This window comes from Protopterus annectens, chromosome 2.part0, assembly GCF_019279795.1.
Source record: "Protopterus annectens isolate FY-2018-M chromosome 2.part0, PAN1.0, whole genome shotgun sequence".
Taxonomy (NCBI): Eukaryota; Metazoa; Chordata; order Ceratodontiformes; family Protopteridae; genus Protopterus; species Protopterus annectens.
Genome location: NC_056728.1, coordinates 132,200,168 through 132,227,022, shown reverse-complemented (window position 1 = coordinate 132,227,022; position 26,855 = coordinate 132,200,168). Strand labels below are relative to the sequence as shown.

At 38.3% G+C, this 26,855-nt stretch overlaps 1 protein-coding gene across 1 annotated transcript in view; it reads right to left on the bottom strand.

Moving 5' to 3' along the window:
- PGAP1 (post-GPI attachment to proteins inositol deacylase 1) overlaps positions 1-26,855 on the bottom strand; it is a 2,682,422-nt gene that overhangs the window by 158,557 nt on the left and 2,497,010 nt on the right. Inside the window, exon 23 of the mRNA XM_044060619.1 lies at positions 12,143-12,390. Within this exon, the coding sequence (XP_043916554.1) occupies positions 12,143-12,390 (248 nt within the window). The remainder of the gene's footprint in view (positions 1-12,142; positions 12,391-26,855) is intronic.

The following is a 26,855-nucleotide window of genomic DNA, read 5'->3' as shown; positions in this document are numbered from 1 at the left end:
CTCTGAATGTAACAGCTTTAGGGTATCTATTTTAGATCAAATTATGATACAAGAAGTAAGTGAAGATAGAATTAGATATGAACTCTTGAAAAAAGAAAATAATTAATTTTTATTTTGAAATATCAGACCTTGATTCCTAAGGGTCTGAATACTGAATGCTGCTGGAAGAGTGTGATTTGAATATATAATTGTTTTTACATTGTTAGTATCTAATTGTTTAGTTTTAATTGAATCATTAATTAATGAAGGTGTATATAAAAGGTACTTGTTTTTTACTGTGAGATGCTCCTTGAAGGCTTTTTGAAGCTGAGGCGCTAGAGAGAGAGAAGCAAGTGGAATAAACGTTTGGATATACTGGCAGTTGTTTTCTTTCCAATTGGATACAATTTTTTATTTTTGTGCTTGTGTTGTTTTTTATCTTTGTGAGCTCAAGATTCTTTCATGGCCAGTGATCCAGGAGCTAATGTGCCGCGAATTTTTAGGGAGGAAAACTCAGGTACCTCCCAAAGGACAATTGAAGGTTTCCTGAATAGGAACATGGAGCATAATTCCAATCGCATAGATGGTAATGGAGAGGTGAATTCAGGCGTTCCGGTTTGGGAACGCTTCCTGGCAGAAGCTAGAAACAAAAGAGAGAGCAATCCCTTTGCTCATGTCGGAAGGCGAACAACGGAACATTCGGGTGAAGTAAAAGTTTTGTTGTCTAAACTAAATAATCTAATGGACAAAGAAATGTTAACTTACTATAACTACACCAGCTTACAAAGATATGTAGACCTCAATATAATACCGAGAGGTCTTAGAGCAGTTAAATTCCCATCAGAACCATTTAACACTTCTTGTTCTACTGATAAAGCGTTCCTGGCCAGATGGGAGAAGGCAGCGCATCAGTGTTCTATTGAGTGGATCAAAATATTAATAGAACGTGACATTTTAAAGTTGACTAATATCAAAAAAGACATAACTCTACTGTGTACTAATTTAATGTCAGTTTTGGACAGAATCAAATTTGAAAACTGCCTAATAGAAATACAAGATAAAATAACGATGCATGAGAAAAAAGTATTAGATCAGAAAGTGAAAAATAACTAGAGACTTACGGGACTTTGAAAATGGGACTGCCTTTTTTGGTTCCAATCAGCAAGCACATTTCAATAGACGTTATTCTACAGCTAACGTCAACAGCAAGATAGAGCGAATAATGCGAGAAGGGAGAAAGTGCAACAATCCAACAGAGCCCCAAGTTACAGTGTTCTAGATGAGGAATATCCACCATTGTCATCGCCAGTAGATGACTGCTTTTTTCCTGAACATTTTGGAGTACATAGACAACAAGGGAGGCAACAGCAACAGAAGAGAACCTTTACAGAACAAGATGCATACAGGGGAGGACCGGCGCGCCCATGGCGAGATTCTAAAAGGACAAAATGGTACTAACTTTTACAAATATAATTGCAACAAAGTCATTAATTTGTCTGGTTGCTTTGTAAAAAATTAAGTCTATGAAGTTTTGAATCTTGGTTTAAAGTTTGTTCCAACTATTTTACCTAAAATGTATATATGCAAAATTGAAATGTTTCAGTTTGTACGCAAGCTGCATCTATGGTATTACTTTAATCAGATTGTAAATAAGACACAAGAATGTAATAATTCATTTAAGCATAGAAATTGTTCAGATAGTTTTGAAAGTGATATAATGTTATCAGAAGATTCTTTTGAATCCTGTGTAAGTGAAATGAACGCCTACTGTGCTATAGATACATCTAATGTTAATATAAATTGTAGGTTTATGCCACCATTTGTACACGAAGGCATTAGGAATTTTCACACTATGATAGGTTTTGAAACAGAACAACTAATAAGAAATATGAACTATACTAAGGTAAATTTTAATTTATCTATGAATGAATGGATAGAATTAACACATTTTTCCAAACAAAATGAACTGATTGTGAAACCGTCAGACAAGGGTAACAAAATTGTAATTATGCATTACATGCAATATAATAAAATGTGTATGAATTTATTAAATGATACAACAGTTTATAAGAAAACAACTAGAGAGGTGATTGCCCTGGCAAAAGAAAATTATGTACAACTGGTTAAAAAAAGATTGAGATTAAACTATTGGACTGAACAAGATGTAGAAAGTAAGTTAGATATAAATGAAAGTGCTCCTGCATATTTTTATTGCCTACCAAAACTACATAAGAATATAGATGACCCCCAGGAAGACCGATAGTGTCAGCGAGGAAGTATTTTCTACATAATTTAGGGAAAATATTGCATAAAGTGTTATTAAACTCCCTTCATATATAAGGGACTCATTTGATTTTTTAGATAAAATCAAAGAAGTAGTTTGGAGTGAAAATATGTATTGGCTGACGATGGATGTGAGTAGTCTCTACACAAATATTAAAAATGAATTTGGTATTGAGGCATTATTGAAATTAATGGGAGGTTCTCCTTTAACACAGTATGTTATTGAACTAGTACAGTTTTGTTTGGAGAACAATTACTTTACTTATAATAATTTACTTATAATAATACTATCTATCATCAAATTCAAGGAAAAGCCATGGGTGCACCATTTGCACCCATGTATGCGAATATGTTTATGGGTATGGTAGAAAAAGAATGCATTTATACACATACTTTTATGAAGCGAGAAGTCATATATTATTTTAGATTTATAGATGACTTGATTTTCTTATGTAAAGGTGGCAAAATAGAAAGTAACAGCTTTGTTCAAGATATTCAAAATAATAGATTTAATATAAAATTTGATGGGATACAAAATGGTAATACTGTTTCTTTTTCAGATGTTAACTTAAAAGGTGTAGTGGGTGAATATGTAGCTACAGGTATACATAGAAAGTTTGATAGTATTAATCAATTTTTGATGGGAAATAGTTGCCATCCCAAACATGTTATGGAAGCTATACCATATAGTGAACTATTGAGAATTTCTCGAATATGTAATAATGAGGAAGAATTTCTCGATGAGATAAATAAGACATGTGAAATGTTTAAAAATAGGAACTATGATAGTCAGTTGATTAATAGGAGTAAAAACAAAGTACTGAATAAAAGATATCATAGGTGTTTCAAAGGTTATAATAGACATAAATTTGAGCCAGACAAGAATGGTGACAATAGTATTTATATGGTATCTGTATATAATACATGTAGTGAAGATATAAAAAAATGCATTTCACATTTTTGGAAATATTTACGGAACTTTGAAGAATTAAAAGATATGACAACTAAAATGTTAAAATTTAGTTATAGGAGAGGTAGAAATGTTAAAGATATAGTGGTACATACAAAGTTTGAGTTACCTAGACAGAAATTGGTTAGATCTGTTCAAAGCATAGGCACAAAAGAATGTGGGAAATGTAAAATTTGTATGTATGTGGAAAATTATTTTCCTTATATTAATGGAATTAGTTATATACCAAAGAAACATTTCAGCTGTACCACAGAAAAGGTGATTTATATTATTAGATGTGGATGTGAAAAATATTATGTGGGCAAACAAAAAGGATGTTAAAAATCAGGATTATGGAGCATTTGAGAGATATAAAAAATAAGAAAGTAGAAAGTCCATTAGCACAACATTTTATTGAATATCATAACTCTGAATATAACAGCTTCAGGGTATCTATTTTAGAACAAATTATGATACAAGAAGTAAGTGAAGATAGAATTAGATATGAACTCTTGAAAAAAGAATTAATTTTTATTTTGAAATATCAGACCTTGATTCCTAAGGGTCTGAATACTGAATGCTACTGGAAGAGTGTGATTTGAATATATAATTGTTTTTACATTGTTAGTATCTAATTGTTTAGTTTTAATTGAATAATTAATTAATGAAGGTGTATATAAAAGGTACTTTTTTTTACTGTGAGATATTCCTTGAAGGCTTTTTGAAGCCGAGGTGCTAGAGAGAGAGAAGCAAGTGGAATAAACGTTTGGATATACTGGCAGTTGTTTTCTTTCCAATTGGATACAATTTTTTATTTTTGTGCTTGTGTTGTTTTTTATTTAAGTTATTTTTCCAACCCACACCATATGATAGCTTTTTTAAATGTTTATTTCCCACTTCTGCGTTACATACGTCTAAAAATGTTTGGCAGGTTGATCCTTTATACACAGTTTCTTGTTATCTCCATTTGTACCTATGTCACATTTTATAAGACTTTTTTTTTAATGAAAATCTTCAAAAACATACTTCCAAAACACCCCATAACATATTAACTTAAAATAAATACACACAAAAATGTGTATATCTTCAAATAATTAAGTTTAACCCTCCTGATAGGAACAATAGTCTGAAACTGACAACTGCATCAACAGCCATTACTTAACCTAAAATTAAGGTCATCCCTGTTAAGCCACATGTTATGGCCTATGCTCCTACTTGCACTAACTGCTGTCTCACTTTATTTCCCTCTAAGACATGAACTACAACTCTTATGCTTACAGAAAACATTAACTTTTAGCCTTAAGCAAAAGTGCACTGGCCACCTTTAAACAAAATAAAATTATACACTGTTCTAGTAAACACATTAAAGTATTTAGATATTAGAAAAGCAGCTATCTCTTATTCACTTCCAATACTTTCAAACTAATTTTTACGGAGCTACTTGCTGTACCTTTCAATTTTACATTTCTCTCAGTAAACAATGTCCAGATTTGTCAGGTTACTGCCTTTACCTTTGGTCAGCTTATTTCCATGGAAACAAGAAGAAAATGTACAGCTACTCTCAGCTGCAGTCTTCTCAACTTGCACTGAACATTTACTTGCTGACAGAAAATTATTCATTAGGTTGCCTCTCATTTTTAAAAAACTCACTTGTTTACACCAAAAACTTATCAGATTAAGCCAAGGGCATTAAGCCAGCCATTTACTTACACAAAAGGAAAGGAAAAAAAACATTTCAATTTTACATATATTATGATAAGTGCACTTTTACACCCCACCCCAATAGCCAAAGATTACAACCTATTGACTTAAATGTGTTGTTGTCAAGACTTTCTTCTCTTTTTACAATGTAATGCCCACATTTCTTTAAAAAAGTACCCGTTTATTACTTTATTACATACAACAGTCACTGAAAATGCTTTACTATATAACATACAATTTATACCATAAAACGTTTTATACAAGTACTGTTAACAAAAAATTGCTTTATTTACAGTTGCCCTCTCCCCTTGTCTTTTTCCCCTTTTAATGTCCTTTCAAACATTAATGACAAAGTGGGGCATATGCCAGTCAGTCCCCCAACACCTTTAACAAAGTCAACAAAGATCCAATCTTTCTCAGCTACTTTTTCTTAAAAAGTCATATTTTACAAATATGATTGATACTTTACAGTCTCACGTATATTCACTAATTTCAGCGCTGCTAGTCATCTTCCTGTTAATCTCCCTTTCCCAACCCCAGACTCCAGTTCAAATCCAAGGTGCTCTCGATTCTTTTAGTCAACTCCTGTGCTTTTTTCTGTCTCTCAAGCATTTTACTTTGCAACACTGGAAAAGGTCAGACTATGAGCATTACTATCAGAAGAATGAGAAATAGAGTCCCTTTCTGCTTGATGGCGCACCCCTTCTTGGACAAACTTTTGTACTTCCCCATTAGCCTGTCCTGCATAAAAAAATGAATTTGATTGTCCAGAAAAAATATTCTGAAGAAAGCTTGATACTGCAGCTTGAATCTCATACCTGCCTCTCAACATTCCCTGACTACTGGGATTTGCTTCTCTTCTGCCTGGTGTACAGTGAATAATCATTTCCCACAAACACTCCACTATCTTCATTTTTAATACTTTGCCCTTCTGAGGCAATTCTGTCAAAATCAACTCTTTCTGCTGGTAATATTGTATCCTTATTAATACAGGTTTTGGCTACTTTCTCATGGCCAGGTCTGGAACATACACACAATGTGCCCTTTCGATTATAAAATCCTGCTGTCAAATACTAGTCCAGTTACTTATTTGCATTTTCAAAAAATTAATACATTCTGTTCCTTCGAGTTTCTCTGGTACAGCGGAAAATCACATGTTTTCTCTGTGCACTCTGTCCACTAACTCTACCATTTTTTGTAATAGCTCTTCTTGAGCAGTCTCATACTCTCAACCAGCCTTTTCTTCATTTCATCATTCGATTTTTGCAGTTTTATCAGTTCAACTGAATAGCTGTTTAAAGCTTTTTTCCTTTTCCAGCCTTTACTTATTTGAATTGCTATATTCCTTCAGTGTTTCACTTATTTTAATCAGCTCTGACCATAATTGACTTATTTTTCTCTAGAATACTGGAAGCCATCTCTTGTACCAAAGCTGGCACTTGAAATGCTTTTGCTGAACACCTGCAGGATCCTTCCCAGTTAGTGTTTTTTTCTTCATCTTTTCTAGTTGATTTTCTTTCAGGCTCTCCAAGCTGCTTCTTTGCTAACATTTGAGCAGTATACTTACTAGGCAGTAACTGAATTTTACTAAAACTGGCAGAATTACTGGCCTGTATCTACCATTTCATTTTTCAAACTGGGACAGCTGAAATTAAACTGTCGATGTGTGCAGACATCTTGGAAAGCCCCATCTGACTCAGGTGCTGATGGATAAGGGGACCTTTTCCTTTTAGAAGTCCCAGACTGTAATGATTAAAGGCTTTGAACAAGCTCTTGGCAAATACTAGCCAATCATTTTTAACTCCTTTTGCTGAAGAGGTCATTGGGCGAGTGTTTGAGTTTGTGGTTCTTTTTGACGTGAGTGACTATCAAAAAGGAGTGCTCAGATGTCCTGTCACACCCCTCAGAAAACTTGCTCCTTAGCATGGCCCTGAAAGGGAATTATGTCTGGTTCCTCCACCAATGCCAGCAGAAGCTGCTCTACTCTGCCTGAAGTGGATGTAAAAGTGTTCTTGGAGGACCTGCAGAGCACTTGGGCCTTAACAGCTTCACAAGGAGCAATGCTAGAAGATCAAGAGGAACTGGAGGCCCAAGGGCTCTCAGATGGCCACATGGAAAGTCACATAGTAAAGGCCGAGGTAAACAGAAAGTCAGAGAAGAAATCAGCTTCCCTTGAAACTTTTCTTTTCTTTGGAATAGCAGGGAGAATATCCAAAAAGCTGGAACTCTGCTCCATAATATTACTGGTAACAACCTTCAATTTCTGTCTTTCTAAATGAAGAGGGAAATATGCCTGCTTCTTAAGGTCTTGGAGGTAAAAGATGAACAATCAAAACAAGCATGAGTATTGAGTTGTTCCCCTAGACAGAATAGAGATATGTAAGATATGCAGTGATCTTTACATGGTATTTGTGTTACCCACAAACACATCACCTTTCTCCTACACAAAAATTCTGACAAAAAGGTATACTTTTTTTTTCACAAAAAAAATGGTGGCAGTCCCCAACAGGGTACTTTCCTACTTTAAGATAACTAGCGGACTGCCAAAGCTACAAAGTCAGAGTTGTAAGCAAAACTTGCTATTTGCTTTGACAGCAAGAAAGTTTTGAATTTTGGCACCCATACACAAACGTTTTATACAGGCTTATATTTTAGGTCTAATGGTTGTACGAGTGCGTGGAAGGTGCCCTAGAGCTTTGGAAGCTGGCCTGACATCCAGTCCTTGACAGGACATATCTCATTATAGCTTAGGTTACTGGAACAGTGATCTAACGATGAACATCATATACTATGGATCAAATGAGGATGCGAAATGTTAACTGATCACTGCTTGGCAGTGAGCTGGATATGCCAGAATAGCAAAAGAACAGACCTAGGAAAATCAAATGAGTAGTGATAGTCTCTTGGAATCATACTGCAGAGGCTTCTGTGCAAGATGAGCTCAATGCTTAACCAATGACAAAACACAATGTTCCATGTAAGACAGTAAGTTCAAAAATACCACATATATAAGGTCTCAACTATTAAGGTGACAGTAAGAAACCATGGCAAAGAGGTTGCTAATGCCTGTAAAAGTCATAACCCAAGACTAACTGGTTGACAGCAACACCGAGGAAAGCATCAAGATGAATAAGGTGTCTAAGCATAGCTCAAGAAGAGCTTTCCTAACTCATTTGTGAGGAAATCATATGGCTTACAGGTCAAAGAGACATCAGCTGCCAAAGCAAAATTTAAGGTGTGGGAAGAGTTTCGAGCAGCCATGCAGAAAGCCAATCAGGTGGTTTCAAATAGGCTCTGGTAAACAGTTAGTCGGGTCCGGCAAAGTTAGAACCTCCCTAATGCTGGCAATTGTTGAGAGATGGAAGAAGCACTTTGGAAACTCCTTAACTCAGTGAAAATGTCTCCAACTTGAAGGTGGAGCCTGAAATCTGGAGTAGGTTGGGGTTAGCACTAAGCTGAAAGCCAGTAAGGTGACCACAGTTCTCTAAAGTACTAAGGCTGTACTTGTGGAGAAATACAAGGGTGCATAAAAATGGCTACAGCAACTTTTCAATGTTTCAGAAAAGGTGGAGAGAGTAGGCCAGGACTGGCAAATTGTCCTTATCTTTAAAAAGAGGACGAAAAATTTATATTTCCAATGTAGGGCTAACACATTCAGCTTCTAGGAAAAGCCTATGCCTCAGTCATGGAAAACAGACACTGACAATAGTAAAGCCTTAGAGTTAGGAAAAACTATGCAGTTTCTAGCCAGACAGTGAAGCATGTGGCATTAGCTGTATGGTGGGTGGTAGGAGTTTGCTAATAAATTCTCTAGTTGTTTTGTGGACTTGGAGAAGCCGCATGGCCACATGCCTTGTAAGGATGCTGTTGGTGGCATAAAGCTCTTGTATGAATGCAGTAAGAACGGATGACACACTCAGCATTAGGAGAGATTCATTAACATTGAATTACTGTGCTTCATCAAGGGCATGCCTTGCTAACACACTTTTTTACTTTCATGGACAAGTTTGGTAGTTGATGCAGAGGACTAAGGAGCTGTTAATGAGCTTTTTCCTGCTGTGTGGTGGACCAGGGTTTGATTCCCTCAACCTCCACTGTCTGTGTGACACAGAGCAAGTCACTTAATCAGACAGCGCTTCCTGGCTGAGTCTGAAAAATGTGTGTGTGTAGATTAGTGTTTGACCTCAGTTAAATAATAATAAAACAAATAAAGACACAACAAAGGCTAGGAAGGTTTCTGGTTTGGGGACGTAGAGATGCATCTGTATTACCTACAGATAACATGGTCTCCTTTTGCCATTTACTGCTGAACGCAAAGTGGCTGGAAAAAGAATGAGTACCTGTAAGTTTGAGTTTAAAGCACTTGCTAGAAAAATAACAGATTCCTCTATTCAGATGCAGGATATGGTGAAATAGCTGCAAAAAGTACAGGAGTTCAAATACCATGTAGGCTTGTTCATGAGTAATGGCAAAAAAAAAAAAAGTATGTCAGAGTATCAATTAGTCTGAGCTACTGGCTGCAAAACCTGCAGCCACGAACACATCTGTGACTGTGAAGGGGAAGCATGGTTCTTGTACAAACTTCTGTTTCTAGTCATTCTGTGTCTACATCCTTGTGGTTAAGTGTTTTGGGCAGTAAGTGAAAGAACTAGCTCACAGGAACAAACCAGACAACAAAGTTTCTCTATAAGATCACTGGGCTTACATCTTATGAAAGAGTTAGGAACTTGATAGCCCAAGTGAACCCTGTAGAACAGCTGCCACTTCTTCAGCTCTAAACTAGTCAACTGATGTCACTTAGAAATTAAGATATTACCTGATGGCTTCTGATGGAACTTATTTGGGCATCGCACAAGAAAGGTTCCTTGGTTGCTGCTGCTTGCAGTTTTTCTGTGCCCTGCTCACTAGAAATAGGCTCCACGCAGATATATGTATTGCAAATCTCAGCTGGATTGAAATCCACATCTAGGAAATAATAAATTTGGACTGTCTTTCTTTATCTATGGACATGATGATCCCTTAACCAGGAAAAATGAAAATGATGTAAAGGTAAAGTTTCTTAAGACCAGAAGAGGACAGGTGTAATTTCTCTTTATAAGGAAGGGAAAAAGACAGCTTCTGGAAATGCCCCAACCCCATGGTGTGGAGGGATAAAGCCCTGACTACTACACAGGTGACATGTTTTATTATCTGCAAAGGTTCTGGAGAGGCCCAGGGTGGGAAAGGTTTAAGTGGCTGTCACCAGCTTTCTCATCCTGGGAGGAAGGAAGCAGCTAGGCCTGCCACATTAGCAACCCCAACTAGTGGGTGGATAATCATTGGTGGAAGACACTGAGCAAGCTTTCACTTTTAAAACTGTGTATATGACAGTCATTGAGTCAGGGAGGTAGGCGTGTGTGGAAGCAGGTATCCACTGAGAGTTTGTATGATGTATACTTGGAAGAGGTTAAGTTAAATGGGGCAGTCACCTCTAAAGGATCAGTATCTATCCCAGTCTGGAGACCAGACTCTTATTCTCCATGTGATTGAATGGGCTAATAAGGACCTCAAGACAGAAAAAAACAGTCTCAGGATGGCTGCCTCTGACCTTTCAAAGGAAGAAATGAGCTGATGAGGCATTGGAAAGGGAGTCACTGAGAAAACATTTATTTATTTATTTGAATTTACTTACCGAGATGGTCCAGCTGGGCCAGAAATGCCCATTTTCAGTGGAGTCCTGGGAAGAAAAGCTTCACATATAAAGACATTTCACATACAATACAGAATTTACATTAAGACATTTAGTACATATTACTGGTAGCTTATACAATTGGTGAACAAAACAGTACATAAGTAATCATTCTCAAATCAGAGATATTATACAAGCAATAAAGAGTATACACGAGAACATTCCATATGAGTAGTTTTCAGCTAGCAAAATATATATATATATAGGACACTTCACACAGTGGGTCTAAAGCAGATAAAGGAATTAGTTAGAGACTAGGCACTTAAACTTTTCACACGTTTAGGAGGTGTAATAGCTGGGCGATAGGCTATATGAGTCCTGTTGCAAGAATCAGCAAATTTGGTGGATATTGTTGCAGATATAATTGGTGGTATGATATTAATGTAGGCTGCAAGAGTACCTGAATGTCTCCCCTGGTTCAATGATAAGTCTATAAAGGTTAGGAAGAGAAGTAACTAGACAGGAGGGTTCAATGGTAGGACAATGAGGGTTAGTAGAAGAGGGAAGTGGACAGGATGGAGAGGTGGAGTAAGTAAAAAGACAGGTGGATGTAAAAGCAGGATGCCAGAGTAGGAGAGTGAGGGTGAGAATAGTTGGGATGGTTAAAGTAAGGTTATATGAGATGTGGTGTTAGCATGTGTATAGCCAAGATGAGGAAAAGTGTTGTTTCAGAGATGTCTCGAAGAGAGTTACTGAGTGGGTGGATCTAAGTGTTGGGGGGAGGGAGTTCCAAAGTTGTGCGATGGTAAAGGAGTAAAGCATCTGGCCAGCCGAAAGTTTGGGTTTTTCTATATTTAAGAGCAGTTGGTTGTTGGATTGCAGTGGTCTGTTAGGGTGGTATAAAGTAAGTATAGAAGATGAAGCAGGGCACATGGATGGATTATGAATGAGTTTGTGAGCTGTAGTTAGTTGGATAAAGGTGAGATAGCTGGGGAGTTTAAGCCATTTTAGGTTGCGTAATGATAAGCAATGGTGGGATGAGTAGGAGGCATTAATTACAAACTTAGCAATTTTGTTTTAGTATGAGTCTAGTTTGGGAATATTGTAGTCGACTTAAAAAATCTTAGAGGATGGAAATATCTGATTTATCCACTAGACTCTATCTAGGAGATCACAGAATTCATGGAATCACTTCTAAAGGAGTGAATTTTGGAAAACAATCACCAACAACTCAAGACAATATGGATCCACAACAGGAAGCTCCTGACAGAAAAATCTAATTTAATTCTTTGACTGAGTAACCATGTTACTAGATCACAAAAGGGACGGCCATGTGGCCTACTTAGACTATTAATGCATTTGAAAGGGTACTACATGTGAACAAACCTGAAAGACCTGAGCAAGTCCTATGGTGATAGCATGGACAAAACACTGGCTAGAAAGAAGGACTGAATATGAAAGGACAGTAAGCAATGACATCGGTGGGCTGGTCACTTTCAAGCCTTTGCAAGCAACACTGAAAATAAATACTGTTAAATGAATTATATGCAATGCTACTATACCTGAGATTCTTAAACCAATAAGTTAACGATGGTGCACTAAGCAAGACAGCCCATGTCACCAAGTTCAAGACTGTGAAGTGCATTCTGAGATTGTCCACTGCTTCATCAATAGCAGAAACAGAAACAAATTTATCTCTTCCAAGAGCAGGTAGCCTGGCATTTGGTAAAGGGCATTCCTTGACTCCACAGTTTTCTGGGACATTCCTGGAATCCACTGCTTTTTCATTTTCTGCTTTCCGTTTGGGGGCCTAAATAGAAACATATTACACTATAGTAATAAAAAATGTCTCTTTTCAAGAGAGAAAACTCAGACACAGATATTGACTATAATCCATTTTAGAAATCTACTGATTTAATGTCATTTGAATACCTGGTTCTCTATATTAATGTACCACAGTCCATTATGGGATTATCATGGCAACATTTGTTGAGTGATGAAGTTCCTTCTCCACACTTAACTTCTAAATTATGTCATATGCTCAATTATACCACAAATATTGAGACCAGAACCAAACATGCACTAAACCACACAGAGAATGCAGTGATTTAAACAATCTTATCCTCACATATCCAAAAGGACTATTTTTGCAAATTATGATCAAATATGGCACACATCTGGAGCTGAGCCTGGTTGCAAAGCCAAAAGTCAACAATCCCAACTTTACAATTTCAATGGCTAATCCTCTTTAGAAATTATCAGTAAAAGCAGCACAGAGATCTCATATCAAAACAACTGCTGCTACAGCCATAGCCTTTAAAGGGAAAACTATTTTCCATGAATAGTAATAATAACCAAGAAGAACCACAGCAGAGACCAGATAACATACATTATATTCTTGTGATTCAATAGGTGCACAACAAAAAGGCATGCAAGTAGGAGTCAGTTAAGTTGTAAAACTAAATGACAACTGAAAAGAATTAAAGTGAGAAAGAATTAGTGTATGTGGGATGCAAAAAAGTACCAACAATGGTGTATTCTTCCCAAAGAATTAAGCCCTGAGAGGGACAGCAGAAAGACTTTTAATCCCCTTTCCCAATCTTAAGCCTAAACTGACATTTATGTTACCTGGCTCTGTGGAATCAAATCAACTCCAATAATAAAATTAACATAAAAAAATATATTAGGTGTGTAGGCAAAGTATCCTAAGCATGAATGTATACTCAGACTCAAAAGTCACTTAATGTTTAAAAAAATCACAACTTAAGAGATGTTTACACATTACATTAGTTTTACAGCATCCCCTGGCTTTACAGAATCTATAAGCTTGGTTTCTCATTAGAATGTCCTTCATAAAATGTTTAAACGTCATTGGCAGGACCTCAGAAACATTGGGTTGAATAATTAAGCTATATAAAAACAAGGAGGGAATGACAGGCTACAAAGTAAAAGTGGGCCACTCCAAACTTTAACAGTTTTTCATGATCTTATGAATAAGCTGTCAAAGCAAACTTATGTAAAACTTTAGAATGTCATGGTTAAGTGCCATCCTGGCAGCTGTCAAACCATGTCTAACTTAAGGACTTCAAAGTTAAAAATATAGCTGGCATTTCAGCATTGCTATGCAATGTGTGAACAGAACCCATATTTTAGTCTTTCTACTGTAGTAAAGTACAACCAATGCAAAATCTCACAACTTCAGCTGGACCACCCACCCAAATGTCATACCTCACTTAGAGGAGCATAGTTCAGGCATTACAGAATAGTACTATGCTATTAAATGAGTATTCTGTCCAATAAAATGAAAAGCAGAATGGCACACCTCCAGTCAGACAAGTACTACAATAAAGTCTGCTTTCTAGAATTACTTTAAAATGTATATACACAAAGAAAAGCAGACTGAAATCAGATATAGATATTCACTGACTATTAGCTAGCGATTTCTAAAAATACAATATATGAAATGCGGTCCTATAAACAAACAAGGAAAAAGATAATTTCTCTAAAACGCTTTTAAATTTACAAAACCAGAAACACATAGAAAGGCCTTCTGCCAAGTGCAACAATGTCCTTCAGGGTGGATATTATAAAGAAATGATGGACCTTCCCAAAAAGGGCCACAGAGCACACCCAGAGTCATCAGTTATCTCCATATAATGCCCCCTCAGTTAGACATTACTACTTACATATATTTTTTATAAAAAAAATTGCACAGTACCCACTACTTGCTTATTTTCACTATTTATAAGTACTAATGTATTTCAGTCCTTTTACTGCTATGCAACTCCCTCATAGTTATAAAACAAGAAAAACCGATGGTACTGCTGGCAGTTCAACACACAGGATTAAGGCTAGGCTATGTGCTACTAATAAGTTTCATCCCTGTAGTCCTGAGTTTGAGTACCTCAATCAACACATCTGCTGTGCAGATGAAAGTATTGCACTTAACCTGACAATGATCCCTAGTCACCATGAAAATTGGCACTACTGACTGCAAATTTATTATATTTAACTAATGATGGGTTTCTTGGTGTCTTCTGGTTACATCTTGCCTCTCTCCAGAGACATGCAGTAGTTGAAAGTACAGTTGTGTAAATAAAGATACCATAACAGTAGGTGTTTGATTAAATCACTGCTGCAGTAGCCTTAGCTATATGGGTTATATCCTGCAAGGATATATCAGTCGGACAGTCTTCCAAAGCCTCTGGCTCCATCTACACATGCACCCAGGTTGCTGTTTGCACGAGCACCACAGGGAGAGAAACAGCAGCCTGGGCGTCAAAAGCTTCAGGACTTTTTTTTGCTAAATGAAAGAAGGGAAGCCTACGGGATTCTGATAAGAAAAGTAAACCTAGGTATAAATATACAAATGCTTACTGTACAAAAGAGGGATGGAGGGGGTGGCTACTGCAGCAGTGATTTAACTGAACATCTGCTATTATGGTAAGTTTACTTATACAAGTCTGCTCTTCATTCATAAAACACTGTCGCAGTAACCTTAGCTGTATGGGTAGATTACAATATCTTAAAGAAAATTGTAGGAGGAAGGATGAGGGTCCAGGATTCCCTGGAGAATGGACTTAGCAAAGTCTGCTCTAGACCTGGAAAGGGGATCTAATTTACAGTGCTTTGTAAAGTACAGAGGAGCAAGAAGCTGCTTCTAGAATGCTTCTAGTGTCTACCCCCATCCAATAAGCCACTGAAGTAGCCAAGACACAGCTACAGTAAACCTTGACCCTGCCTGGAACTCTCTTATTATGATGCGAAATAGAAAGGTGAAAATCATCTGTTTGGAAAAGGGTTGCCCTTATTTCTTCTCTTCAAATTGGAAAGAAGAAAAAAGAAGTTATGTACTCACCATAAATTTCCATCTTTATTGTCCATTTTTATTCTTCCTCAGAAGTTGGATTCGGATCCGACCCTCGGATCTGACTTGGCCGTTATTTTAGCTCATGGACATCAAAAAACTCTCAAGCTCCTACCTTACCCATAATGCACTAACTCCTAATATACGTTTGCTGGTTGACATAAGTAGGGAGTACTAATATAATCTTCCTGACAGAAGAAGCCATATCTGCTGCTCAACATGAAGGACAATGGTGTCCTTATAAGGTCTCATTCTTCGAGATATTAATTGGTTGGTGGTTGGGGAGTTGAGGAAGAATGAAAATGGACAACACAGACGGAATGTTATGGTAAGTAGATAACTTCTTTATCTGATGTTGTCAATTTCATTCATTCCTTGACGATGGGACAGAGTCTGGTCTCCAGCTACTTAAAATCCTGCAATGCTAAGAGCACTCCTCTCATTTCCAAGACACTGATGTGTGTTTGCCTCTTTGGGGGACTAAGTGCCTTGGACTCTTTTCCCCAGAAGTGACCCCCCCAAATCTGGGATGTGTCCATTGTCACTATGGCCTTGGGCTGAGGGAGATTGAAAGGACAGCCTTGTAGAATCTGATATGATCAGATCCACCACCAAAGGTACCTTTTTCATGCCTGAGTGATTCTTATTTGGGCTGACGTGATGGTAATGAATACACCACTGTGTCGCTAACATCCACTGAAGAATTCTCATGTAAAATCTTGCTAGAGAAACTAGGATTACAGCTGTCAACACTGATCCCAAGGCTTGTAGAATCAAATGGGCTGTGACTGTGGTACTGTGACTTATTTTTCTGACCTGGAATCTGATCATTTGTACTCTTAACAGAGGAAGAGAAGCTATCACTGGCACAGTGTTGAAATTTGCTCCTCTGAATTCCAAAGTTTGAGACGGTTCTAAATGACACTTGTTGAAATTTATGCTTATCCCCAGATGGGCAGCAAGTTTTAAGTACCTGATCTCATTCTCTCATTATTAGTAGAAACCTGGTCGGGACAGCAATGAGACAGTCATCCAGGAATGGAAACACTATGAATCCCTGCAGTCTCAAGTAAGCTGCTACCACTGCCATGCATTTGGTGAACATCCTGGGACTGTGGTAAGGCCAAAGGGCAGAGCTCTCAACTAGTAATGATTGGCTCACAGCCGGAAGGCTAAATACCTTCCAGACTGTCTATTCATTTTTATGTGATAGTAAGCATCTTGAAGGTCTACCGAACACTTCAATTTGTCCTTGCACAAGAAGTGCAGAATGAACTGAACCGTGACCATCAGAAACTTTGTGCCTCAAACTGATTTGTTCAAGTTGCTGAATCCTAAAATAGGTCTCCAGTCCCCCATTTTCTTTGGCACTAAAAAGAATCTTGAATAAGTTCTGGCTTCTATCTGGTCTGGTGGAACTTTCTGGAGGACTCTCTTTTCTAGCAGTTTTTGTATTTCTAGTGCTGCTGCTTTCCTCCAACTGGGCGGAACACCAGGAAATTTGCATACAGATGGAGGTGGAAGGGAAAAGGGAATTATATAACCTCCGGAAATAATCTTCTGCACCCATGTATCTTTTGTGATGTCTAGCCAAGATCTCTGGTGCAGGGACAATCAGGCCTCCTTTCAGAAGTGCTGGTAGGGGCTGTCAGAAAAAGAATCTCTAGATCCTTGGTTCTGAGGGCTTCCTCTACCTCATGGGTGACATCTTCCATTTGAGTTCCCCCCTATGCCTCTGGGGGAACTATCTCCACATGGATCTTGGAAAGTACCTTGGAACTTCTTGAACCACATTTTTCATTCTCCGTTAGTTCCTGGAAAAGGTCCTTTGAGGAGTCGAAAAACATACTCCCACTGCAGAGAGAATCTTTTCATCTTGCTAACTCCTGGAAAGCGTGTCCTTTACCTTAGGAACACAAAACAAACTGCCATCAAAGGGTGCATTGACGAACGAGGACTTGAGGGTTCCCTGAATCACACAACACCATATAGGCATACCTCCTGATGGAAATGCCCTAACCCCCCACCCGTGAGGTAACGTCAGCTGCAAGAGAGATAAGCCTCATGGACAAATTAGACATAGACTGTAGGGGTGCCAACTGTGAGGCCACAGAAGTCTGAGTCTCAGCAGTAATAGTCCTGGAAAGGGATTTTTAACAGTTCCTTCATCAAGTCCCTTTGTAGTCTCGTAAAGTGTGCCAGGTAGTTCAGTGAGCTGAGGGCAAAATTAATGAATCAAACACACACTTCCCAAATCTGTCTAGCATCATAGACTACCTAAACATTAATTTCCAATCAAATAATTAATTAATTAATTACAGTGTAAATTTTAAAAGTTTAAAAATTTAAAGTGCCAGTGTGCCATTTATTTAAAATAGTCATTTAAAATTTCATTTAAGCATTACCAATAAATACCTTTACTTATCCAAGTGAGTACAGTCAGTTAACTCTCTACACACTAAACAATGGGTGATTTAGAATAATTTTAATAGTGCAAATTCCATGCATTGGGTTAGCAACTGCAATCCCAATAAATCTGTCTACCCCATGTTTGCCAGGATTGGTTTTACAGATATATGATCATTCAACCCTGGTGGAGTAGATGCATCTAACTTGATTTGCCATCTAGTTTCTAACTCACCCAGTTTCTTCCTAATGTTCCCTCCCCTAGGATTCTCTTTGGCTATGTCTAAAATGCCAAAATAAAACAAACTACTATTACTGTTTTCTTCCAGATGTCTCCATAGAGCATTTTTTGTGTCCTTTTTCTTAATACAATAGTAGTGGTCATATATTCTTTCTCTCAGACTTCTGTCAGTCTTCCCAACGTAGTAACTAGGACACATGGAACATTTAGCAAGATACACTAGGTGAGAAGTCCTACAATTGCCTTTCCTAAACTTTATCACAGTCCCAATTGTGTCTTCCAGTTTGAAACTATTTTCTAAATATATGTACCTGCACTGGTTGCATGTACCACATCTAGTTGTTCCTTTCCCCTCCAGTAAATTTGCCCTAGTGTATATTTTCCTTTCTAGTTCCATTTTCATATTACACCCATTCCTAGAAACAAATCTAGGTGCATCTCCCACTATATCCACAATCCTCCTGTCCATTTTTAATATGTTCCAATAATTGGAAATAATATTTTTAATATTAGTGGTCCAAGGAGTATGTTGTAGTATGCAGGCTCTGGTGTAGTCAATGTGGTTCTCACTACTTGTGTCATCAAGGTTATTTACCTTAACCAGGGGTCCTTTCCCCAACAAGGGTACATACTTTTTACCCCATTCATTCTCTACATATCTGGTTACATTTTCAACCATCCATCTGGGGTACCCCCTTTGAATGAACATATCCCCTATAAATTGCAACTCCATAACCAGATCTGTATATTCCGATGTCATCCTAGCGGCCCTAATGCATTGCCCCTTGATTATACTCTTTTTTGTGTAGTGGGGTGGGAGCTTGTGTATTCTAAATATCCATTGCTGAAGGTCTCTTTCCTAAAAATTTTAGATCTAATTTTTCCATCATCCACTACAATCAATGTATCTAAATAGGGCATAGAGTGTGAATCCACACTGAAAGTAAATTTCAGGTCATTACTTCTTGAGTTTAAATAACCCATGAATAATTCTAATTCTTCTCTATTACTTTTCCAAATCAAAAATATGTCATCCAAAAATCGATAGTAGCAGGATACCTCATGAAACCACTTGCTTCTCCCATTATAAGCACTATGGTAGGTATCCCCAAGATCCATAAGAACTTATTGGACCCTCCTTTCAGGCCCATTATTTCGGGCAACAGATCAAAAACTTTCAATTTTGGTAAAGTAGTTGACGGATGGTTGAAACCACTATACAAGTCCATCAATCATATTATTATTGATTCTTGGGCAGGTTAACGAATGATATGATAACACCTGGAGCACTACTAGTGACTATAGACGTAGTGGACTTGTTTTCCAATATCCCACAGGAGGATGGGTTGTTCAGGTTAGACAACTGTATGAGGAAATTGAGTAATTACTCACATGACAAGATAGAATTAACTGTGGAGTTCATGGAATTGATTTTGAAGCAGAATTATATAATGTTTGAAGGTGAATACTATATTCAAACAAAAGGAGTGGCAATGGGGGCAGCTTGCGCCCCCATTTTTGCCAATTTGTATCTATATGATTGGGAAGTTGAATATATATTCACAAGCAAGTGGTTTCATGAGGTATCCTGCTACTATCGATTTTTGGATGACATATTTTTGATTTGGAAAAGTAATAGAGAAGAATTAGAATTATTCATGGGTTATTTAAATTCAAGAAGTAATGACCTGAAATTTACTTTCAGTGTGGATTCACACTCTATGCCCTATTTAGATACATTAATTGTAGTGGATGATGGAAAAATTAGATCTAAAATTTTTAGGAAAGAGACCTTCAGCAATGGATATTTAGAATACACAAGCTCCCACCCCACTACACAAAAAAAGAGTATAATCAAGGGGCAATGCATTAGGGCCGCTAGGATGACATCGGAATACACAGATCTGGTTATGGAGTTGCAATTTATAGGGGATATGTTCATTCAAAGGGGGTACCCCAGATGGATGGTTGAAAATGTAACCATATATGTAGAGAATGAATGGGGTAAAAAGTATGTACCCTTGTTGGGGAAAGGACCCCTGGTTAAGGTAAATAACCTTGATGACACAAGTAGTGAGAACCACATTGACTACACCAGAGCCTGCATACTACAACATACTCCTTGGACCACTAATATTAAAAATATTATTTCCAATTATTGGAACATATTAAAAATGGACAGGAGGATTGTGGATATAGTGGGAGATACACCTAGATTTGTTTCTAGGAATAGGTGTAATATGAAAATGGAACTAGAAAGGAAAATATACACTAGGGCAAATTTACTGGAGGGGAAAGGAACAACTAGATGTGGTACATGCAACCAGTGCAGGTACATATATTTAGAAAATAGTATCAAACTGGAAGACACAATTGGGACTGTGATAAAGTTTAGGAAAGGCAATTGTAGGACTTCTCACCTAGTGTATCTTGCTAAATGTTCCAAGTGTCCTAGTTACTACGTTGGGAAGACTGACAGAAGTCTGAGAGAAAGAATATATGACCACTACTATTGTATTAAGAAAAATGACACAAAAAATGCTCTATGGAGACATCTGGAAGAAAACAGTAATTGTAGTATGTTTTATTTTGGCATTTTAGACATAGCCAAAGAGAATCCTAGGGGAGGGAACATCAGGAAGAAACTGGGTGAGTTAGAAACTAGATGGCAAATCAAGTTAGATGCATCTACCCCGCCAGGGTTGAATGATCATATATCTGTAAAACCAATCCTGGCAAACATGGGGTAGACAGATTTATTGGGATTGCAGTTGCTAACCCAATGCATGGAATTTGCACTATTAAAATTATTCTAAATCACCCATTGTTTAGTGTGTAGAGAGTTAACTGACTGTACTCACTTGGATAAGTAAAGGTATTTATTGGTAATGCTTAAATGAATTTTTAAATGACTATTTTAAATAAATGGCACACTGGCACTTTAAATTTTTAAACTTTTAAAATTTACACTGTAATTAATTAATTAATTAATTAATTAATTAATTAATTATTTGATTGGAAATGAATGTATATAAACCTAATGGACAAGAGATGACTTTGTTCTGAGGAAGTCTAAGTGTTTTAGATGAAAGCGCTTAACCATTGTATGAATAAAGGAAGTTTTCTATACCACTTCGGAGTGCCAGTATTTCGAATCTGAGCCAGAGGGAACAGATTGTACCATTGATTTACTGAGTTGACGGTTTCCTGTGTTTATTGATTATCATAGACTACCTGTTAGGGTGATGGACAGAGGAACTCTGCTCAGCAAATTCCTTCTTGGTGGCCTCCACCAAGACCATAGCATCTAATGGCATTCTCTTGCTCCAAAACTCTTTTCCTATAGGTAGTGCCAAAATTCGATCTGGTCTTTTGGGGACTGTCTCGGCTCTGTCTGTCTCCTTCCACACCCACCTAGAGATCAAGGCAATGAGCTCATCAGCAGGTGGAGTTTCCCAGGAGGTAGACGGGCCAGGCTCAAAGGCCTCCAAGAATACAGATTCCCCTGGAAAAGGGTTATCTGTACACTAACCACTTCTCTCAAGGTGGTGATCTTGGAGACCGTTCCCCTTCATCAAAATCAGTATCTTCTGTGATTGACTCTTGAGGGGAGTCTAAGTGCCTCCTCTTGCACTTCCTCTTCCCAAGGACGACTTAAGTGGGGTGCTCTGGAGAAGTGTCGGAAGAGACTGTAATATCCTAATGGGTAACCTGGGGACTTTGGAATGGTTGTCTCTGTGGTGCAGAATGATAAGGCTCAAGGCAGAGAGACACACAAGATCTAGAGGGAAGATCTGAGGAAGCAGGAACCATCTGTCCTGCAGAAGCAGGGAAAACCTTCTCCACCACCTCAAAGTCAGAAAGCTCCAGGGAGAAGGAAATCAATGGAGCCGAGAAGCTATGCTTCTGCTCCAATACGCCCCTGCCCCGAAGGCAGTCGATTCAATGTGGAGACCACAGCCGAGGCTCCAAGAGGAAGAGACCGCTCCAAAAACTTCGTAGTCAACTGTTAACAACTTGGATCTGACAGGGACACTTCGGCTCCAAGAGTTGCCCAGCTCCAAAACCATATGAGCCGATGCACTCACAGACAGTCTCAGAGACAAAGATACTGACATCTTTAGATCTGATCATAATGGTCCTGGGAGACTTGGATCCAACAGCTCCGAAACAACAGGTCAGATCAGAGTAGGAGCCGATATTGGTGGAATAATACAAACTAGGGCTTCCTGATCTGAAGGGGTAGGAGCCAGGAGAATAACCATCTGAATCTGCATCAAGAAGAATTTCCTCATGATCCTGTCCACATTACCCTCAGTCAGACTTCTGGAAGAATGGCGGGAACCTAGCAATGGTGACCCAGATTACAGGTGGGATTCAAGAAATGGTGATGGTACTCTCGAGGGTACCAGGTCAACAGATCATGAATATTTGGTTCTGGGTTAAGGCTTGAGATCTAAAGAGTTAGGATCCAAGGAGGCCTTTGTCAGCTCCGATGCCGGCTGAGCAGAAGCAGTCTTCAGATCCGACTTATACTTCTTCCCTAGTGGTTCTGTGGTAGGATCTGACGAGGGAGTCAAGGATCCCAAAGACATTGAAGGTTTAGATGAATTCTCCTTTGACTTGGATGGGAGGGGGGGGGTTAAGTCCCAGCAACAGTTTCTGTAAAGGATGTAGGTAACAATCTGTTTATGAATATTTTATTTCTTTTCTGTTTGCTATAGCTCGTGGATTGAAGGTCTTGCAAACATCTGGTCCCAAGCAATATACACACAAGGCGTATGCACTGGATAGGGGCAACTTGTGTCCACATTCCTGGCACTTATTAAACTCAAAAGGACCTTTTTCATACACTTAACATAAAAAATAGAAAAGGAGTTTTTTTGGGTTTTTTTGTACAAAAAGAAATAAGGAATTACCAGAGAGAGTAAGAAAAGTTACACTAAAAAAGTGTAAGAGGGGAAAAAGGGGAAAGATGAAATTACCAACCATGGTAAAAAATTAGACTAGAACAGTGCAAAAGGGAGGACTGATAATCGAAAAACTAAAAATCGTATATATATATATATATATATATATATATATATATATATATATAAAGATAAAATATAAAGATAAAAATAGTTATAAACTTATCTCTTCACTAAAGTTGCTTGAGAGCTCAAGGCAATCACGTCCAAATGCAAAAGTGGAAACGAGATGTGAGATATGTTAGGGGTTGTTGCATTATGAGTAAGGAAGGAGTTTGAGAGTTTTTTTGAGTCTGTGAGCTAAATTAATGGCAGAGTTGGATCTGAGGGTCAGATCCAAACCCAACTGTTGAGGAATGAATGAAAATTGACAACAATCAGATCACCCATTCAGTTTTTTGAAAGGATTGAAGTCTGTCAAATCTGACTCTTCTGTAGACACCCAGAGTATGAAGAATCTTTTCTCCCTGGTTTTAGGCTTTGGAAAGAAGACAGGGAGACCGACGGCTTGATTAAAAGCAAACTCTGAATCCACATCAGGCATAATTGAGAGATTTGGTATTACTGTAACTCTGATACTATGGAATGCCAATTAGGGTTGCCCCATCATAACAGCTTGCAACTCAGATACTCTTCTTGCAAATGTTAGATTGATGAGTAAAACAGTCTTCTAAGTAATGAAGAGCAAGTCAGCCAGATGAACTGATTCCAAAGGAGACAGTTTTAACTTTTCCAGCAAAAAATCAAGATCCCAACTAGGTGTTTTCTAGGTAGTCTTAAATGTAAATCCCACTTCAAGAATAGCCTGACCAAAGACTAAGAAAGGGTAAAATCCATGGGCAGACATTCAGAAATGGTCAAAAAGATCAACCCTGAAAGAGGAGCAAGAATGGTTACAGAATAGTAACACAACTATTGCAAAACCGGTGGCAAATAAATCTACAATGGATCCTGATTGCTTGTGCAGCACCATCTAGCAAATCTCTTCCATTTATGAACAGATAAAATTTTATAGTAGCAGGCTTCTTTGCTTCCTTTAACATCTGCTGCAAATTCCCAAAAATATGTGCCTAAAAGGCATCCAAAATGAATCTTCCAGGCAGTCGGATGAAGTTCTTTGACAGTGGGGTGTATCAAACTCCCCCATCTTGTGTGAGTAGATCCATTTGTGAGGAAGCTTGTGGTATGTTGCCCCAGGCCAATTGCACAAGAAGGGAGAACCATGTTGCCTGGGCCAGAAGGAAGTTACAAAAATGGCATTTGAAGAGTCCTTCTGAGTCTCCAGAATGACCCTGGATATTAATGGAAAGGAGTAAAGGAACATTTCCACTGAAGACAAAGGAAACATATCTGTGTTGCAGGCCTGCTTGCGAGGAAACATGGAGCTGAATCTGTCCAGTTGTCTGTTTTTAAAGAAGGCAAACAGATTTACTTGAGAAGCTCCCACAACTGGATCAGTTCCTGGAAGATTCCATCATTCAATTTCCAATCATAAGAGTCTGTCCTGGTCCTACTCAGCTTGTCTGCCACTCTGTTTTGCTCTGACAGAATGCAAGAAGCTTGGAAGTTTAAAACAGTGCTGAATTGTGATCTCCTAAGCCATCATAGCCAGCCTGCACAGAGGACAGATCCCAATGCCCCCTGTTTATGTACCATATTACTTATGGTGTTGTCTTTGATCACTTGAAGAGGTCCTTATGACCACAAATGGTAAAGAGAAATGAAACAAGAATAACACACATCTATTTTACATTTGAATAAACAGTACAGGCTAAAGCACATGAAAGAACTTGCACTTTATTCCCATGGACATAGCTCTCCATGTAAAATCCGAAGCAACTGCTGCCACAGATTGTGCATGGGATGTGATAGAGAAAGGAAGACATGGGTTTAAGGACATCTGGTCCCTCCACCGAAGTAAAAAGCCTAACACTTGAATCTGAAAAATCAGTGGAGCAGATGCTGGTATCCAACAATTTTTAGTAACCATTGTGTTTTTCTCATCTGTAATCCGTCAAGAATCATCATGAGAATCACTGATACCATGAACCACAGAAACTTTTGGCAGTCCCTAGCAAAAGGCTGAGAATTAATGGAGAAACTCAGGGTCTACTTTTTCATGAGGAAGGAAAGCCTTTTGCATGCAGATATCCAGAAGGCTCTGAAAATTTTCTATTTTGGGAAAAGGACTCAAGGAACACTTTTGAAAGTTGATCTGGAATCCTAGGCAGATAAGGAGATTTCTTACCCATGTAGTTATTTCTACTGAGGAAGACTCTGCAAAAATAAGTCATTAAAATAAGGAAATATGAATCCCTTATTGTCTGCAATGGGCTGTTATAGGAGCTAGACACTTTGTGAACACCCCTGGAGCAGTAGATAACCCAAAGCGTAAAGCAGAGAACTGACAATGTAACACAGACACAGGAAACAACAGAAAACTTTTGAAATCTGTGGTAATAGGAATGTGATGATATATGTCCTCTAAATCTACTTACCAAAAAACTCAGTGGAAGAATGTGAGCTGACAGAGGTAGTAAGGAAAGATATTTGACTGTTTCTTTCACAAAAAGTTGAGAAAGGATAGGTTAAGAATTGGTCTCCAAGGGGGATCCTTCTTTGGCACTAGAAAACTTTTAAACTAAAAACTTTGTCCTCACAGATCTGATGGAACTGGTTCTATGATACCCAACTGAATTCACTTGTAGACAACAGGGTAAAACAGTGAAGTCTGATTAGGGGGATGAGAGAACCCCAGAAAAGGAGACAGACTTTCCCACTGCCACTTGTCACCCTCCTGAACAACATTCAGAACCCATTTGTCTGACACAATCTGCTGCCAAAAGGGAAGGCAAGGAACGAGGCTCTAAGACAGGTTTAGGTATGAGGTAGAAACAGGAAGAAGGAATTACTAGACAGCCTCTTTTTCTGGAAGATTCCATCCTTTTTCTTTTAACCATCTTGCAACTTTTTCCTATACCTCTTCTTGCTAGAAGTTTGTTGAGACTTTTTATTTTGCTTCTTGCAAAAGGAGCCAGAGTTTGAAGCAAATGTTTTAGTATGTTTAAAGAGAGAGAGAGAGGGCTGAAAAAATTCTGAGTAACCCCATAGGCACTGGAACCATAGAGCAAGGGGGAAGCGGCACCCCCCCCACACACACACTTTTACCAGATGTCCACAGTTGAGTTTTTTCTTTAAGGACGACCCGACGCACGCTAACCAGGGGCAGCTCGTGGCATCGGGCTGCCAGACTGCAGCCCCCTCAAACTAAAAATTAAAAAAGAAAACAAAAAAAAAATTATTTTTTTAAATTTCGCGGACTTCACGCATGCACAGTAGTCCCGACTACCGTCGGTCTATGCGCATGCTCAAGGCAGTCCGGCAGGACCCATAGAGGGACACAAGGAGACGTCTGTGCACTTTTAAAGTGCACAGACACGCTGGGAGGATATATTGCGTCCGGACTGCAACAGCAGCAGTCAGAACAGTCTCGGGAGGGAGCTTGGGATCTCGTCGTCGGGATGGAGCTTTACTGGGATCTCGCGGGTCTTTGTGAGTATTGCGTGGGCAGGATATGGTATGGAGAACAGACAGGTAAGTGTATGGTGCATTTTACTTTATGTGTTGGTGCTTTTAACTGGAGTTGTGTATGTGTTAGCTGGTGCTTTTAACTGGAGTTGTGTGTGTGTTAGCTGGTGCTTTTAACTGGAGTTGTGTGTGTGTTAGCTGGTGCTTTTAACTGGAGTTGTGTGTGTGTTAGCTGGTGCTTTTAACTGAAGTGTGTGTGTGTG